Source organism: Cotesia typhae, unplaced genomic scaffold (genome assembly GCF_013202065.1).
Source record: "Cotesia typhae breed Kobodo isofemale line unplaced genomic scaffold, CoteBio_Ctyphae contig_83, whole genome shotgun sequence".
NCBI lineage: Eukaryota > Metazoa > Arthropoda > Insecta > Hymenoptera > Braconidae > Cotesia > Cotesia typhae.
This window is the reverse complement of record NW_027423769.1, coordinates 2,599,784-2,615,879: the sequence shown is the minus strand read 5'-3', so window position 1 is coordinate 2,615,879 and position 16,096 is coordinate 2,599,784. Positions and strand designations below refer to the sequence as shown.

General features: G+C 27.8%; 4 protein-coding genes across 5 annotated transcripts; 2 read left to right on the top strand and 2 right to left on the bottom strand.

The window, feature by feature from the left end:
* Window positions 1–167: 167 nt before the first annotated feature.
* LOC141533197 (uncharacterized) lies at window positions 168–1,859 on the bottom strand. Its single transcript, XM_074251927.1, has 5 exons — window positions 1,626–1,859; window positions 1,365–1,513; window positions 1,055–1,148; window positions 774–966; window positions 168–632 (listed from the first exon to the last, which is right to left on the bottom strand). Exons 1-5 carry the CDS (start codon window positions 1,702–1,704, stop codon window positions 548–550), a joined length of 600 nt encoding a protein of 199 aa, XP_074108028.1. The 5' UTR covers window positions 1,705–1,859; the 3' UTR covers window positions 168–547.
* A 772-nt stretch (window positions 1,860–2,631) lies between these two features.
* LOC141533198 (retinol-binding protein pinta) lies at window positions 2,632–9,328 on the bottom strand. Of its 2 annotated transcripts, none has more exons than XM_074251928.1 (7): window positions 9,292–9,328; window positions 4,960–5,103; window positions 4,643–4,802; window positions 4,115–4,295; window positions 3,186–3,371; window positions 2,990–3,095; window positions 2,632–2,884 (listed from the first exon to the last, which is right to left on the bottom strand). In XM_074251928.1, exons 1-7 carry the CDS (start codon window positions 9,311–9,313, stop codon window positions 2,724–2,726), a joined length of 960 nt encoding a protein of 319 aa, XP_074108029.1. In that variant the 5' UTR covers window positions 9,314–9,328; the 3' UTR covers window positions 2,632–2,723. The 2 variants fall into 2 exon arrangements, with proteins under 2 accessions (XP_074108029.1, XP_074108030.1); XM_074251929.1 differs by lacking the exon at window positions 9,292–9,328 and adding an exon at window positions 5,699–5,793.
* A 1,336-nt stretch (window positions 9,329–10,664) lies between these two features.
* LOC141533401 (uncharacterized) lies at window positions 10,665–11,635 on the top strand. Its single transcript, XM_074252275.1, has 2 exons — window positions 10,665–10,716; window positions 10,968–11,635. Exons 1-2 carry the CDS (start codon window positions 10,665–10,667, stop codon window positions 11,360–11,362), a joined length of 447 nt encoding a protein of 148 aa, XP_074108376.1. The 3' UTR covers window positions 11,363–11,635.
* On the top strand, window positions 11,399–16,092 carry LOC141533400 (uncharacterized). The gene is made up of 6 exons (XM_074252274.1): window positions 11,399–11,419; window positions 13,027–13,387; window positions 13,472–13,839; window positions 14,737–14,880; window positions 15,314–15,563; window positions 15,638–16,092. Exons 1-6 carry the CDS (start codon window positions 11,399–11,401, stop codon window positions 15,946–15,948), a joined length of 1,455 nt encoding a protein of 484 aa, XP_074108375.1. The 3' UTR covers window positions 15,949–16,092.
* Window positions 16,093–16,096: the final 4 nt, after the last annotated feature.

Here is a 16,096-nt window from a genome sequence, read left to right as displayed (position 1 = left end):
TGACTACAAAATTGTCATCCAGGAATTTAAAAAAATTACAAATGCAATTTTTTAAAAATTATTTTTGGGAATGAATTTGTTTGTTAAGTAAAATTAAAAAATAGTCAAGTAACTGCTAACTTTAGAGTAATTTATTAAAAATGTCTTATTATTAAATTTGTGATACATTTGAAATTTTTATTGAAGAACATTAAAAATTAAATTAATAACATTTTCCTTAACTTTCAAGTATAAATCCAAGACTTATTAAATATTAAATTCTTTTATAAAAATACTATTGCAGTCTTAGACTTTTATTCAAAATTATTGGGATACTATTGAGTAATTCAATATTTAAACTTTTCTTGACTTTAAATCTAAACTTACAAATAATGCATCGTTTATCAGTATAAAAATATTTTTTCTTTGATATTTTTTCATATTTTTTCATATAACTAAATTAATATAAATTTTTTTAATGAATAATAATACGATTTGAAATTTTTAACTTAACATTAATAAGTGTTAAATAATAATAATAATGAATTTTAGTTAATCTTCGCATCTATTACATACACATTTGTCTCACAATGTCAGACGTGAGATCATCCATAATCAGATGCTTTTTGTTGCTGCAGCCGACAATAGGGCATCTAATTAACAAAAAAAAATCTCAGTATGCTTTCAAATAAATAAATAAATAAATAAATAATTTAATGTAAAAAAAAAAAAAATTAAAAATTAAAAACGTAGGCTAACTTTAGTATTATAAATAAAAAATTATAAAAATATACCTAGTAGCAGCGTTTCCTCTTAACAAGGCAATAATACTAGCTTTATCATAAACATGACCACAAATATTATTTTTCATTGGTTCAGTCATTCGTACTTTACTTATTGGACAAATTAAATTAGCGCCGTCCTCCTCTGTCATTTGCATGTCTGCGTCTTCATCATCATTGTCAGTGCTTTTTTCTCCAGCCAAATCTGAGTTAAATATAAATTTAACATTTATAAAATTAATATTCAACACAATAGTAGAATTATATTATTTTTTTGTGATAATTTAGTTTACTCTTTTTCAAGTCAGCAACACGTGTGTCGTATTGCTTCAAAAATTCATTTGTTGAAGAATCCGGTTGAAAATTTGAAACTCCATCATTAAAATTCTAAAAAATAAATAATATAAAAAAAATATCCAGAATTTTTTACGATTTTTCAAGTAAATAAATCATTTAAAAAAAAAAAAAAAGCAATGGAATGTTTTTTTTTAATTATTATTTAAAGTTTTTAAGGAGGACTTTTCGCCATTAATGTCACACGGAAAAAAGTAATCTCAAAGAGTAATATTTAAATTACTAAAAATAAAATATCAAAAAATATACTTGGAGAATTTCTTCGACATTTGTGTCAGATCTTCCAGATGATAAATTGCTGATTAATGCATTGATATTTTGAAACTTTTGTGAATTTTCGGTATAGTTTTGGACATTGCTACGAAGAGCGTCCAGCAATTCTTCTTTATTGTCATCATCTGCGAGAAAAATAAATAATTAATTAATTTATTATTCATATACAATATTTATAATTATAATAATTTAGTCATGAGTTAGTAATAATAAAAAATAAATTAATAAATTACATACCGGCGTAGCTGATGACATGAGCTGCTGTTTTTGCGATGCTGTCACAAATATTTGGAAGTAATTTCTCGAATTCACTCATTTTTTAAGTTAAAAATAATTTAAAATTTTTAATCGGTTATTTTGTAATTAGTTTCAGAAAAAAATAGCGAATGAAAGTGGTGCTATATTACAAAATAAAAAACCTGTTGTGATGACAGAGACTATGTTTTGCGCAGCGGGTGAATTTTCTTATAGGCTTACATATTGTATTCTTTTCACATAAACAAATCAATGTGAAACTTGTACCGGAAGAGGGTAACTTAATATATTTTTAAATGAATAGAAAAAACTTGTAGCGCCATCTATGGGACATTTTTGTATTCTGTCTGTTATGATCCAACGAGATAAATTTTTACAGAAATCTATTCGAAAATTTACTCGAACTAGAATTCAAATTTGCGCGCGCATGAATTTAGGATTTGCATAAATTTTTATGCTTTGATATATTTGACCAATCACGTTACGAATATTTTGCTTACATGATATATTTTTATATTTTTCATCTAAATTATAAAAGTGGATAATAAAGAAAAAATTTTATGATCAATTTTAAAAATTTTTTTAACAAATCAATTACAATAAAAAAATACCGCTAAAAATTTTCACTTGTAATTTTTATTAATTTTCACATGTGAAATTTTTTAATGAAATTAATATGAAATTAAAAAATTCATGAATTATAATATTTGTAAAATATATATATAAAATTATTTTAATTAAATTTTTGATATTACAATTAAAATTGTTTTTTAAATTAAAATATTGAGAATTCTTAGAATTTAAATACTTAATAAATAATTATAAAAAATAAATTTTTTTAATAATTCACACTTGACATTTTTTTTTATTATAATTAATTTTTATAAAAATTTAATAAAGATATATAGATATCATATTCTTTATACATGGACTGTGGATGAGCTATATGACTGTAGATGTAGAAAAAAATTTAATTATCCAATAATACTTCATGAAAAGAAGTAAGAAATTTATTTCAATTAATTATAAAAGTACAATAAAATATAATGTAAAAATAAAAAAAAAAATAGTTGATTAAATTCAATCGATGTTAAGCTGCCGAAATGAGCCTTGAATTCCGCCAAGTTCGCGTGTGAAAGACGAAGAAGAATTTGGCATCCTCACTTTTTCATCAGTTTTGCTCAATGATTCTTCTTCTTTGAACCAATCTCGGTGTTTTTCGATCTTTTTTTTCCACGCGTCTAAATCAGTAACAAAAAAACGATTTGATGGAAAAAAAAGAATGAAAATATAAGAGTCTTACATAAAAACTTTTTTTATTAAAAAAATTATTGCAAAATAATTACCGTTTAATTGTTGAAATGTTCCCGCGTTACCTCCCCATTCTTTGGGCAAAATCTCTTTGTTCATGTAAGGCCAAAGCTCTTTACCGCCTCCCGTGTGTATACGGAACTAATTACAGATAATTTATTGATTATTTAATTAAAAAAAAATTTACTGCTTACTGCAGATGAAATTTAAAAATAAAAAAAATTAGAGTACCTTTTCAACTAATTTTGGCTTAAGTAGAGGATAGAAAATATTGAGAAGATTGTGAATGAACGTCGGAGCGTTTAAGAAGTAAACTCTGTGCAAACGCAATGGCATACTGTCTTGGGCAGCGAGCATTGCTTTTCTTACTAGCGCTTGTGTGGGGCTACATTTAGCGATATGTGCTGCCGTAAATCCCTAAGAAGTTTTCAATTTTTAGGAATTAAATAATTAATTTTTAATTTTAATAATTAATTACAACTTTTAAATTAAGTCTAGAAGTTAAAAACTTATGAATAAACTTATCGGAAATCTAAAAAAGTTTTACTCATCCCGTATAAATTATTTCCTGACAGTAAAAGTGAGACACTGATGTATAAAAAGATTTTTTTTTACATAATCAATTCATTCATAAACATGTGTATAATTTTTTTTTTTTCGATCAATCGATAAAGATAATTAGCATTAATAAATAAATAATTAATCAATTTTACTTAATACTCTATAATTAAATGGAATTTATATTATTATTATTATTATTATTTTGGCCAAAATATTAAAAATCAAAAAAAATTATGAGACTAATTAAAAAAAAATAATAATAATGATAATAATAATAATAATAATAATAATAATGTCTGTAATAAAGTCATTACAGTAAACTTTCAATTAACACTCAGTGTGACACTCGTTAAAAAAAAAATGAAAGTAAGCGAAAATGAAGAAATTTAAGAACAACTTTTCAACGCAAACTATTAAATTGACAAGAAAATAAATTTGGTCAAGGCTAATAATTTATAAACATAAACGTTTAATAAATAATAACTCGAATCATTTTGTGAGGATGTGGCCAGTAAAGAATGTGGAATATAAATAAATAAATAAATAAGCAGTTAATTAAGTATAATATAATACAAGTGAATATACCGATTATCGATTACCTCAAGATCAAAAATCATCTGATTTGAAAGACAAGCTTCCTCTGTTAATCTTGTATCCATTACCATAAGTATACGCCTTGTAATCGCTTGGACGGAAAACTTATTGATATCCTTGTCTTTCAAGCGCAATACTGTCACACGATGGCCTTCATCTGTTAGCGATGGTAACACAAAGTATTCGCTGGTAGATGTAAATATTTATTAAAATAATATTATTTTTTTTTTATATGCAGTTCAATAAAAAATTTTTTCATTTGTAGTCACATAAATTAGATTAAATCTAATAAGAGATAAATTTTTTCAAATAAAGATATCAAGACTCCTGACCTGCACCTCATCTTTTTAATTAATATTAAATTCGCAAAAGTTAAGTAATGACTTGAATTTTTAGAAGAGAAAATTTCTGTCAATATTGCAACTCTTTTATTTACTTTAATTTTAGCATTAATTTCTCTATTTACTTGCAAGATTAAAAAATTCTTTATCTTAAATATTTATCAATATTTAACGGAAATGGGCTTGACTCACATGACTTTGCAGCATTCTTGCACATCACGTGACATCGGGTCTCGATGCAAGAAAAATTCCGGAAGCGCGGTTCTCGCTGTGAAGTATCTCTCTAAAATCATCTTGCAACGCTCGATACTGTTTTTACAACCGAACAAAAATTTTTCCACCCTGTCATTGTCTTCAAAGAAAAAAAAAGTTAATTATTGATTATTTTAATTATAATTATTTGAAAATTTCAAAAAATCACTTTCTTAAAAATATGGAGTTAGAAATAATTAAATCTAAATAGAAATTTTCTAAGAAAAAATTAATAAATTAATTAATTAAATAATTACCCATGTGTTTTGGTAAATGAGGCTGTTTCATTAACCATTCACGCAATGTTTGGACATCTTTGCGCCTGATTTCAGGATCAGGCGGTATTTCTTGATTTATTCTTTTTTGTTGTTCCGGTGTCGGTGGTAGTAAAGTCATTTTCACTATAAATTATTTTCCGCCGAGGAATAAACAAGTAAAAAATGAAAAAACTGTATTTCTATGTGAAAAAAAAGTTTCACAATAAAAAAAATCAGATTTTTATTAAAAATAAATAATGAGAAGAAATTTCAATGCTCGATTGTATTTATAAGGATTTTTTTGACCGGTTTCAAAAATTAAAAATCCCGTTGTTTGATTATGACAATAATAATAATTGTTATTTGATAATGGTTTATTGTAATTATTAAATATGTTCCAAAATTTCACCATTTAATTCTAAAAAAACATCTGTAGAATATTTGCACAAAATTTCGATTTGTTTTAAAATATTTTTTTATACTCGAAATATTTCATCACTCAAACTAATAAAAAATTCCAATTAAAATGTAATTAGTTGTCATATTTCTTCTATAATTAATCACGAAAAAACAACGAGTGTGCAAAAAAAAAAACTGGTTCAAGCTTTAAAAAAAATGGAGTCAATTTTTTCTTAATTAAAAATAAAAAAAAAAAATCCACAAAAGTAACATTAAAATTCATTATTCTTAAAAAAAAAAATTTGAATTTTAATTAGTAAAAAAAATTAAAATCACTAACTGAGTTTCCACCAATTAAATTATTGAATAGAGTCAACAGTTAACTAAGTAAAAGACATATACTCTCGATCTCTTTCGACCAGAGAATGGCATCGCCTCTCACAAAAACATCGACATCGATATCGACTTTTTTCCCCTCCAAACATGCAATAACACCGCGTATTATGTGTTTATAAAAATCACTAACGAGTTTAATGCATTTGGTATCCAATCAGATAATTTTTAAATATCTAAAGATATTTATTGCCCTTTCAAATTGATACAAGGTTTCACTTTTCCAAATTTCGGTCAATTTTATACGCATGGAAATTAAAATTTTTGAATTCAAGTTATTTTTAAAATTTATCAATCAAAAAGAAAATAAAAAATAAAAAATAGGAATTAAAATTAAAAAGTAGGATACAAATTTATACGGATTAGCTGTCACATTCTCTGCTGGCCATTGAGACACGTACGACCTGAGCAAACGTGCATAGTATGAAGAAAAAATTATTAGTCACCGAAAGTGATTTTTTAATTCATTAGTCTTTTAAATAAAAATTCAAAATTTAATTTATCTGTCATGTTAAAATAAAAAAAAAATACTTAAAAAACTTTCACTGAAAGTTGTTTTAGACTTAATGAATTTTTTGTGCTTAGAATTAAAAAAGTGTTTGATGTTTGGATAAATGAAAATTCGCAACTCACTGAATTATGAGGTAACATTATCGTAACAAGAGTGTAAAACAAGTAAAGACACTTTTATAGAATGAATGCTCAGCGCATTTCCAGTGGCCGTTACTGTAATCCTATCGGTTGCGACATTTTTAAACTATTAAAAGAAAGTAGGTTTCAGAGCGAGGCACACTATTTATTTTTATTTTTTTTGTTAGGACGAATAAGTCGTTTTTTATAGAAAAATAAGAGGAGGAGGAGAAAACGATAGCGAAATTGTAAAAAATTTTAATTAAGACCATAAAAAATTAACAATGATTTTCATTAATTCAAGATTTTTTTTTTATCTAAAACAAATAAGCTCTTTAAGATTATTTTCTTGGCTCAAATTTTTTTTCAAGCATTTTCTTTTGATTCAAATTATTTTTTATGCAGAAAAAAAATTTTTTGACTCTAGAGTAAATTTTTTTGATTCAAGAATTTATTTTAGGTAAAAAAAAAATTTATTTTAGATAAAATAAAAATTTTTTAAGCAAAAAAAATTTCTTTATGCTTTAAAGCAACTTCGAGAGTACTTAAAAAGTGAGCAGTCAAAAAAGGCTTGGCAGTGTCAAGATGTTGTGCAGCATCATCCACTAAAAAGTAAGTGAAGATAATATATATACATAATATAACGAGAAAAAGAGATCATTGAGGTAGAAAAATTGTTTCGTTACGCCTCGTACTCGATGTCAATGAAATAAAATAAAAAGTTGGGTTCAGTCCTCTTCCTCTCTATATTACCCAGCCTCTACTCCTCCTCTCTACTCATACATCTAATATATATAATATAATATAATATTATATCGTGTCACTTTCTTTTAAACGCTTTGGCATTGAACTTGTGAATGAACTCGCACGTTAATGGCCTACCGAATCTTTAGTCGTTTCAATAACCGAGACCCAAAATACATAATACAAAAGTTTAAATACTATGTATGTATACACTGTGTGCTATACAGAAAAAAAATTCATTCCTTTCGGTAGTCGGTGTTCGGTACAGTAGCTCTTTAAGCTAAAGTCTCTTGAGAATTGTTGGTCGTATTCTCAATGTTGAGGTCATCATCGTCATCGTTATGATTATACTTGTCATTTTATATTTAGTTTATTAGTTTTTTTTTTGAATGACATTTTTCATGTCTAGTTTCAGTGAAAAATATTTTTTTTTAATTTTACAAAGTCATTTATGTGTTGAGTTTTTTTTTGAGAATTTTTTGTGGTACTTTGGGGTTTTTTTTGGGTTGTGAAAATCCAAAATTTTTGTTAACCCGGAAAAAGATAATTTAATTTTAGATTTTTTTATTGAAAAATTTCCAAAAATTGAATTTTTTATTAAATTGATGATTTTTTAAATAAAATATTTTATGTCTAATTTTGGAGAGAAATATTTTATACTAAAATTACGAAGTTATAAATGAGTTGAATTAATAACATTGTCTTTTAATTTTTAAATTTTGGAAATTTCTTAATTTTTTGAGACCTGAAAAAAATATTTAAACGTAACTAATAAAAAGTTTCTTCCTCTAATTTTCCAAAAATAAATTTTTTTATTACCAAAAAAATTTCTTCCACCGAAATAAACTGTCAAATTCAGGAAGTCTATAATTAATTAAAATGTCAAAAACTATCCTACGGATTATAAATTAGTGGCGAAAGGTCGTGCGCAATAGGAGGTCGAAAAAGCATATACATATTCTATATAATATGCTGAATGGGACAAAGTGACAATGTATATGCAACCGCAAGTAAGAGAAAAATAAATGTGTGATTTCGTTGTATCACAGATGTAAAATGGTGAAAAAAATTTATATAAATAAATATGAATTTGGACCCTCGAGTTGCTTGCATTGTGTTGGATTTATCGACTGGAGTTTCGATCCCGTCCTCAGCTCGATTTGGACACCCTGGTGTGAAGGGCTCCGGCTTTCTCCGTTTCAGTTACGGTGCTATTATGTTATATCTCCTAATATAATATAATATAATATAATATAATATATATTTATTTATTATGTGTATATAGATCGGCCGGATGAAGAGAAGAAAGTTATATGCAGAACCAAACTGTTTGATGGTTCGAAGCACCAAGGGGTACCTGTCGTCGGATTTAACCTACATTTCCGCTGGCAAATTCGGCAAATTAGTCATGTCAGGGGTGAAGAATTGGACAAATAAAAATCACCAAATTTAATGGATATTCGATAGTCTTTATGGATTTTTTATTCTACGAAAAGACTGATGGTTTGTAAATTTTTCTTGGAAATTTTCGGGCTTGGTGTGAAAACTCTAAAGAGCCTTAGAAATAAATTTGGAATTAGTTGGGAAGTAATTAGTCAATTAGTCATAGTCTTTGTGTGTTAATTGACTTTTTCTAGTAGGGTGTTATGGTTATTTAGGTACCTGATGGTCGGTGTAAATATTTTTTGATATTTCAGATCTTTAAATTACTTAGGTATTTATTAATACATACTCAAATTAGTGGTAGTTAATTTGAGTTTTTCTTTAAAGTATCTTTTCAATAATTACTCGAAAAAAAAAAAATTTATAAGCAATAAATAGCTAATTTATTAAATTTTAAATTAATAAAAAAAATTAATTTTTGTATTCTGAAAAAATCAATTATTTTAAAATTTATAATTTAAAAATTAAATTCATTAATTTATTGGAATTGTTTTTTTTTTTTAAATTAAAGTAAAATTGCAAGTGTCAATACCTATTGAATCAATTCAAATTTAAACCAAAAAATTTTATAGCGTAAACTTATAAAATTTTGAGGCAATTAAACCTCCAAAAAACTACTTGTAATCCTCCCTTTTCTCCATTCATTCACCAACTGCTTTCTTCTGTCCTAATCTTCATCACTCAAGAACGAAAAAAAAAAAACTTATAAAGTAAAATACCTGCCTCCTACTGTTACATCATGCATGTCACGGTATTTATTGCGCATCGGAAGCGTGTCTGCGTTTATTTTATAGGTCAGACGATTATATTCTTCCCAATTTTCTAAAGTTATTACTGTTATTATATTATATTGACTCCTTGGCTCTACACTCTACAATACAGAATAATATTAACTGCATAATATAAATGGATATATTTCAAATTTGTGCGCGACCTCACACTGAGATTTCATGAACTCTCACGGTATTCACTCCATAAAAACTAATAAATAATATTTTATGAACCCACAATACAACGTCTTCTTTTTTCTTTATCGTTTATTTTACTTTCCACAAAACCGCAATTTTTCTAAGACTCTATTGTTGAAGAAGAAAATGATTCTCTCAATGAAATTATTAAAATATTTTTTTTAGTCAAAAATTCTCATAAATTACTACTAAAATTTTCATTCATAAATTTTTATTCATTTCTTCTTTTTAGTTTTCAATTTTTTAACTTTTTTTTCAGATTTTATCACTTCTATTTCATGTAATTTAACTTCAGGTGGCGCTGGAGGCACGACAGCCGGCGAAATGGCCGCAGGGGGTGACTGAGCAGGAGACGGAGCAGTAAAAACTTTAATTTTTGGGTAACTAACTTCCAATTCAATATTTTTACTCTTAAAATCCTTCAAATTTTTATTATTAACATTCTTCTTGTTAATTTTCATCAGAAATAAATTTTTGTTTCCAACTGTCGCGTGGTCTTGATAAACGTTATACTTATCAAGGTGGTCCAATCGCGAGAGCACTTGAATTTTATCATCCTGCTTTTCAGGCTGTGAATTGACCAATTTAAAATTATCACCAGAAGAAACCAACTGGGAAGAATAATTTTGATCTTCACAGGACAAATGGCAACGCGAATTCAAGCGGAATATAATTTCGCTGTCTCCAACATTTATAATTTTAGGACCTTGAACACGAGGTTCTTTGGAAGACTTGAGGTTGTTCACTTCTGAGCAAACACACGGTGGGTCCCATTCTTTGGACTTTTCCTTCAATTTTTTTAATTTCGACAATTTGTTCTTGTCTTGCTCGATTCTGACCCGGATTTTATTCCCCAACAATTCTGCGCCGACTTCTTGGTAATATTGAGAAGGTACAAATTTTGGTTGATCACATCCACAAACTAAGTGGTGGAAATTGGATTTGGTTATGATTTATGATTAATGAGAGAAAAATTTGAAGTTGAGGTTAAGCTCTTACCAGATTTGTTGTCCATTGGAAAAAATTTAGAGCCGAAAGTTTTTATTGAAATGAATTTTGTCGCAGTTTTTTGAAGCCAACTTCAAGTTTATTTTTTTTAGACACGAAAATTTTTGAAAAAATTACAAGATGATCTTTCAGGCGGAATTTGATCCGGAAAAATTTGGAAATAAATTTTTGGGTATGAAGAAAAAATTGACAAGCGAAAATTCACGAATGGAGACGGTGTGTTTTTGTGAAAATTTTGGCGGAGGGAAAAATGAAATTCAAGTAAGTTTTTTGGGATGAATTAATTTGGGTACCAGGATTCTTTTTGACCTTTCGACAATATATCTCCATAATAAATATCCCTTAAATAATCAATATTTGTAATAAGTGTTAAAATAAAATTTATAATTTTTTTTAAATTTATTGTTTTGAATTGAATTTGAGCTTGTAAATTTTTTCTCAAGTTGGCTTCAGAAATAGCAGAATCGAAGAAACCTTACAAAGAAATAGAGGCGCTTATTAACAAAAGCCGCTTGGTGTTACGGACTCAAAAATTGGCGCCGGCCAAAGATAGAGACAAAGAGAAAGAAAAGAAAAAAGATACAAACACAAAAAACAAAATCTTGGGCAAATTTACGGATAAACCTGTGCGTTTGTTATTAACAGAGGTGAAGAATGATGGGAATAAAGTAGCAAGCAGTAAAATTAAGAGCCCGAAAATTAACGAGTCTATTAAAAACACCAACGCGTATCTTTTGAGGATCAAAAAAACAGAATCATGGGATGAAAATATTGATCTGCAGCTGAGGATACCCAGTGTCGGTCAGAACTGTTTGTAAAGCCGGAAATAAAGAAAAAACAGAAGCTTTAATTCCATGACTTTGGAAATCAATGCTGTAATTTTCCGGCGCTTCTTTTTATGTCGGTGTTTTTCTTTATATAATAAAGTTGGTTTTGATCTATTGCTATTTTCCAAAGACACCAGGGGGTATTTTAGACTCTTTGAGTTAAATATTCGCAGTTGGAACGCTTACTAATGATTCTTCACCACATTTTAAAACAGCAGGTATTATTGTGGTATTTTTTTTTTTAAGCGGCGCCTTTTTATAGTTTTTTTTTGCTACCGATGTTGTAATAAATTATTTTTGTTTTGATATTACTGAAAATTCAGGATAATAATTATATTAGTTTATATAAAAAAAATTTTAATGAATATTAACTATTTTTATATAAATTTTTTCAATGTAACATCCCAAATTTTAAAATGTAAAATGAAGAATTTTTTCTAAAAGTTTTTTTTTATTGCAAATTAGTATAAGCAATTTATTATTAATTATTTTCTTATTTTAGTTTGCTATTAAAATATTTTTTTAAGTTTTTTAAATGATATTTTATCCAAAAGTTTAGATTTAGATGAACATAAATATCAAATAAAATTTATTTAATGTATTTCGTAGAAGCAGAAATAAATTTATAAAAAATGTCAAGTGTATCGAAATTTTTCTCACGGATTTACCCATTATACTGTATGCCTATGCTGAATGAGGTGGAATGAAGAAAAAGTAGGATAAGAAAAAAAAACACCTAAAATTCAGGAGTCAGGTGCTCGGAGAAAAATGAATGAATGGACTGGCTATTGACTTCAATAGGTCATTCATTATTCTTAGTAGTCACCCGCCCACTATGAGCCCATTTTGAGGTAAGAATTGTACTACGTGACGTGAGAGCAAAATCATACAGATTATATTATTGTACTTGTATGTGTATTTACACAGATGTGAGAAAAAATTTGGTTAAAGTATTTATATAAGAAAAAAATCAATTTTTTAAAGACGCAACGGAGATTCTTTATTGTCTGCTTGAGAAGAGCTGCCATTGTCCCCGTTTACACGTGACGCTCCTCGGTTATGAAAAAATTACAAAAAATAAAAATATGAAAGAATTAGAACAAATTTTTCGTTATTTTTGTTTTTCTGAAAAAAATAATTTAGATATTTTCATAGAGAATTTTTTTTTATTGAATTCAACAAATTTCTTTTACTGGTCCTATAACATTTCTTCAGCGAATTTTAACAGACATCTAAAGCGGATAGTTTAGTTTCGCTACGAATAGAATTTTTTGGGGAAACCAAAAAATCGATTTTTGCTTGAAATTTTGATAATCACCTTGGAAACATATTTTGGTAGGAAGTAATAAAATTTATGTTGCTGTTTGTGTTTATTATACCGAAGTTTTAAATCACAATGATAATAGAAAAATATTCGTTAGGAGCATCAATTATAGATATATTTGAATAAAACCTATAAATTAATAACCAAATATTGTGCATCAACATAATAAATAATTTAAAATAAATAAATATTTTTGATTTAAATTATTTAAAACCTTTAATCTACGTATAAATATGCCCAAAAATTTTTTTATAGTACAGTTCAGTAAAAATTTTCGATCAAATGAATACAAGATCGAAAAAATTTGATATTTTACTGAAAAAAAAAAAAGTTCTTAAAATTTACGATGATTAAGATTGGGCTGCTAGCTTTGGTCAGCACTTTGGTCGTTGCGTCTCTAAGTCCAGAAGATAGATACAAGATATGTAAAAGGGGTTTGGTAAAAAGTAATTGTAAAAACCTGGTGCTTAGCATTCAGTATAGTGGAAAGAAAGCAGAAGATATACTCACTAACATCAATATTCTCAGAGAGACTGTCCACCAAGGACGGGATAAAGAAATAAAGTCAGGACAACTTGAGGCGAGTTATTGGCTTCCGCATCTGACGTGGAGTAATGATTTGGCAAAGCAGGCTCATCATTGGGTAAAACAGTGTAAACCAGGATTAGATGAGTGCTTAAAAAGAGCACCTGGTAAATTACTTTATCTCAATAAAAACGCAAAGTAACACATAATGTGTATTTTAATTCACAAATTTTTTAAATATTTTTTTATAGGATTTATTGATCAAACTAGAAATTCATCAATAACGTATGGTCACTTCGAGAATCCAGTAACTATGGTTGAAAACTGGTATTACTCTGGATTAAAATACTTTGACAGAAAATTGATATCAAAGTTCAACCCAGATCCGGAAACGTACAACAAAGTCAGTAATCTGACTCAAATGATATGGGCGAGAATCACGAAAGTTGGTTGCGCTGACGCTGTGGAACAAATTGGTGATAAGCTATACAAAACTACTTTTATTTGTAACTGGAAGCAAGCGGGCAATATGTTTGGTGAATATATTTTTAAGATAGCTCTAGCTAATAGGACCGAGGAGGAACAAGAGATATATGATTCTTATGATGCTATGATAACAGTACCACCAGCGTCTCCTTAATTTTAAATCTTTTATTCCTTGCAGCTTCAAGTTTTTTCTTTTATTTGACTAAAGTATTGAATACAGGTGTAATAAAACGAAGAAAAAATAAATTATAACAATTATTGTTTACAGAGCTAAGTTAAAGTTAATTATTACAATAATTGATCACCGTGAACTAATTATTGGAAACTATTTGTGCTGATAATAAATGTATCTTATGTAAACGATTGTCAGCAGTAATTGCTGAGCCTTGGAAAATAAAGTGTAATTATAAAAAATTATGTTTCACTTTTTTTTTTTAAATTTTGTTATAAATAGCGGAAATCTTTTCTAATCCTTCAGTTTAATTTATGTGAATCTGAGATTGAAACAGAAAATTTTAATTAAAAGACAAAAATAAATCATTTGGCATGTTTAAACATCATGATAAACAATAGTTAGTGGATTTCGCAAAAAATAAATCTATAAATTTCATGAATTACATTAATAAAAATAAATGTCACCTATAAATCTTACGAGCAACTATCGAGTGTCTGAATGATTTAAATCTAATGTCAATTGATTTTGTCTACTTTAAAGTAAGTAATGAACCGTCGAAAATCAATTTGTTATATATATTGACAATTAGCGGTAAATTCAAACCATTTTGATAAGTCGAATGATGAATGATAGTTGGTTACGTAATATCAAAGAGAGTCTTTGGATGTCAAGTGTTATCAGTTATTGAAAAAAAAAAAATAACATGTGTTATCATTGTAAAACGTTTTGCGCTGTCATTCATTAAACAAATATTACAATAAATAAATTTATTGCTTTCAGAAAGACCATTTTTACGTATAAATAGCCAGATCGCTGCTTTGGGAAATCATTCCGAGTTTTGGCTTCAAATACTAGAAGTACATTAATTTTAATTTGATTGCATTTAAAATGGATAAAGTTTTTTACACCATATTGGCAGTTGTTATTGCTGTTGTTGCTGCTGATCAATGTCATCCAGAAACATGCAATGGGGAGCAGCATACTGCTTGTAAATATAGTGTAAGTATTAAAAATTATGTTTTTGATCTTTGAGATTTTTGATTGGCAAAAGTTTTAAATTGAACCCGAAAAAAATTTCAACTCAAAATTCTGGACTATGTATTGGAGATACGAAAAAAATAGCCAAGACTTTTTTAGTAGGAAAATTAATTTTCTACAAAAAAGATCTCTATAAATTTTGTTCTATCTCTCACTAATTAGCCAAAATTTACATTTTAAAGTCATAATTTTTGGAGCGAGTAAAAAATTTTATTCCCAAAAATTCAAATTTGAATTTCTAGCCAAAATATTGAAGATACTGAAAAATCATAAGATACCTTTTTGGTGAGAAATTTAATTCTCTACAAAATCCTATTGAGCATTTTTCGTTATCTCCCACCGTTTAGCTATAATTTTTATTTAAAACATATACTGATGAAAATGATCATTGAAGTCTGGAGGGCCAGCACCAAATTGCAATAAAGTTCAGACAATTGGACTAGAAGATGAGGAAAAACAAGAAATCCTGGGTGCCCACAACAGACTACGCGCCAAAGTAGCCAGCGGAAAAGAATCTTTAGGTCACCCTGGACCACAACCGGCTGGAATAATTCCACCCCTAAAATGGGACGATGAATTGGCTAAGATTGCTCAGGTTTGGGCTAACCAGTGTCAATTTGGACATGACAAGTGCCGTGATGTCTGTAAGTATCCGAACGATCAATTAAAGTTTTATAATTTTAATAAATGCCTAAATAGTTGACATTAAATGCTGCAGCTCGCTTCCAAGTTGGACAAAATGTCGCGACAAAAATGCATAGCGCAAAACATGTCGCTAAATTGTCAGAGTTGGTGCAAATGTGGTACGACGAAGTGAAGGACTTTGACAGTCGCCAAGTAAGCGCGTTCAAATGGCAATCTACCCCACAAATTGGACACTATACTCAACTTGTTTGGGGTGAAACCACTACCGTCGGTTGTGGTCTTGTCAGATACCTCAGCCAAGACAACTGGTTTACCACTTACTTGGTCTGCAACTACGGACCCGCTGGAAACTGGATCGGCAGCAAACTCTACCAGACTGTTTAATAATCAGAATTCGGCTTATTCATTGGCAATATTCATCAAACCATATCCATTGATCATTGATCGATACTATTAATCCTTTGTTAAGAATAAAAATATTTTATCTATGATAATGATAATAAATAAATGAAATAATAAGAAATTAAATCCG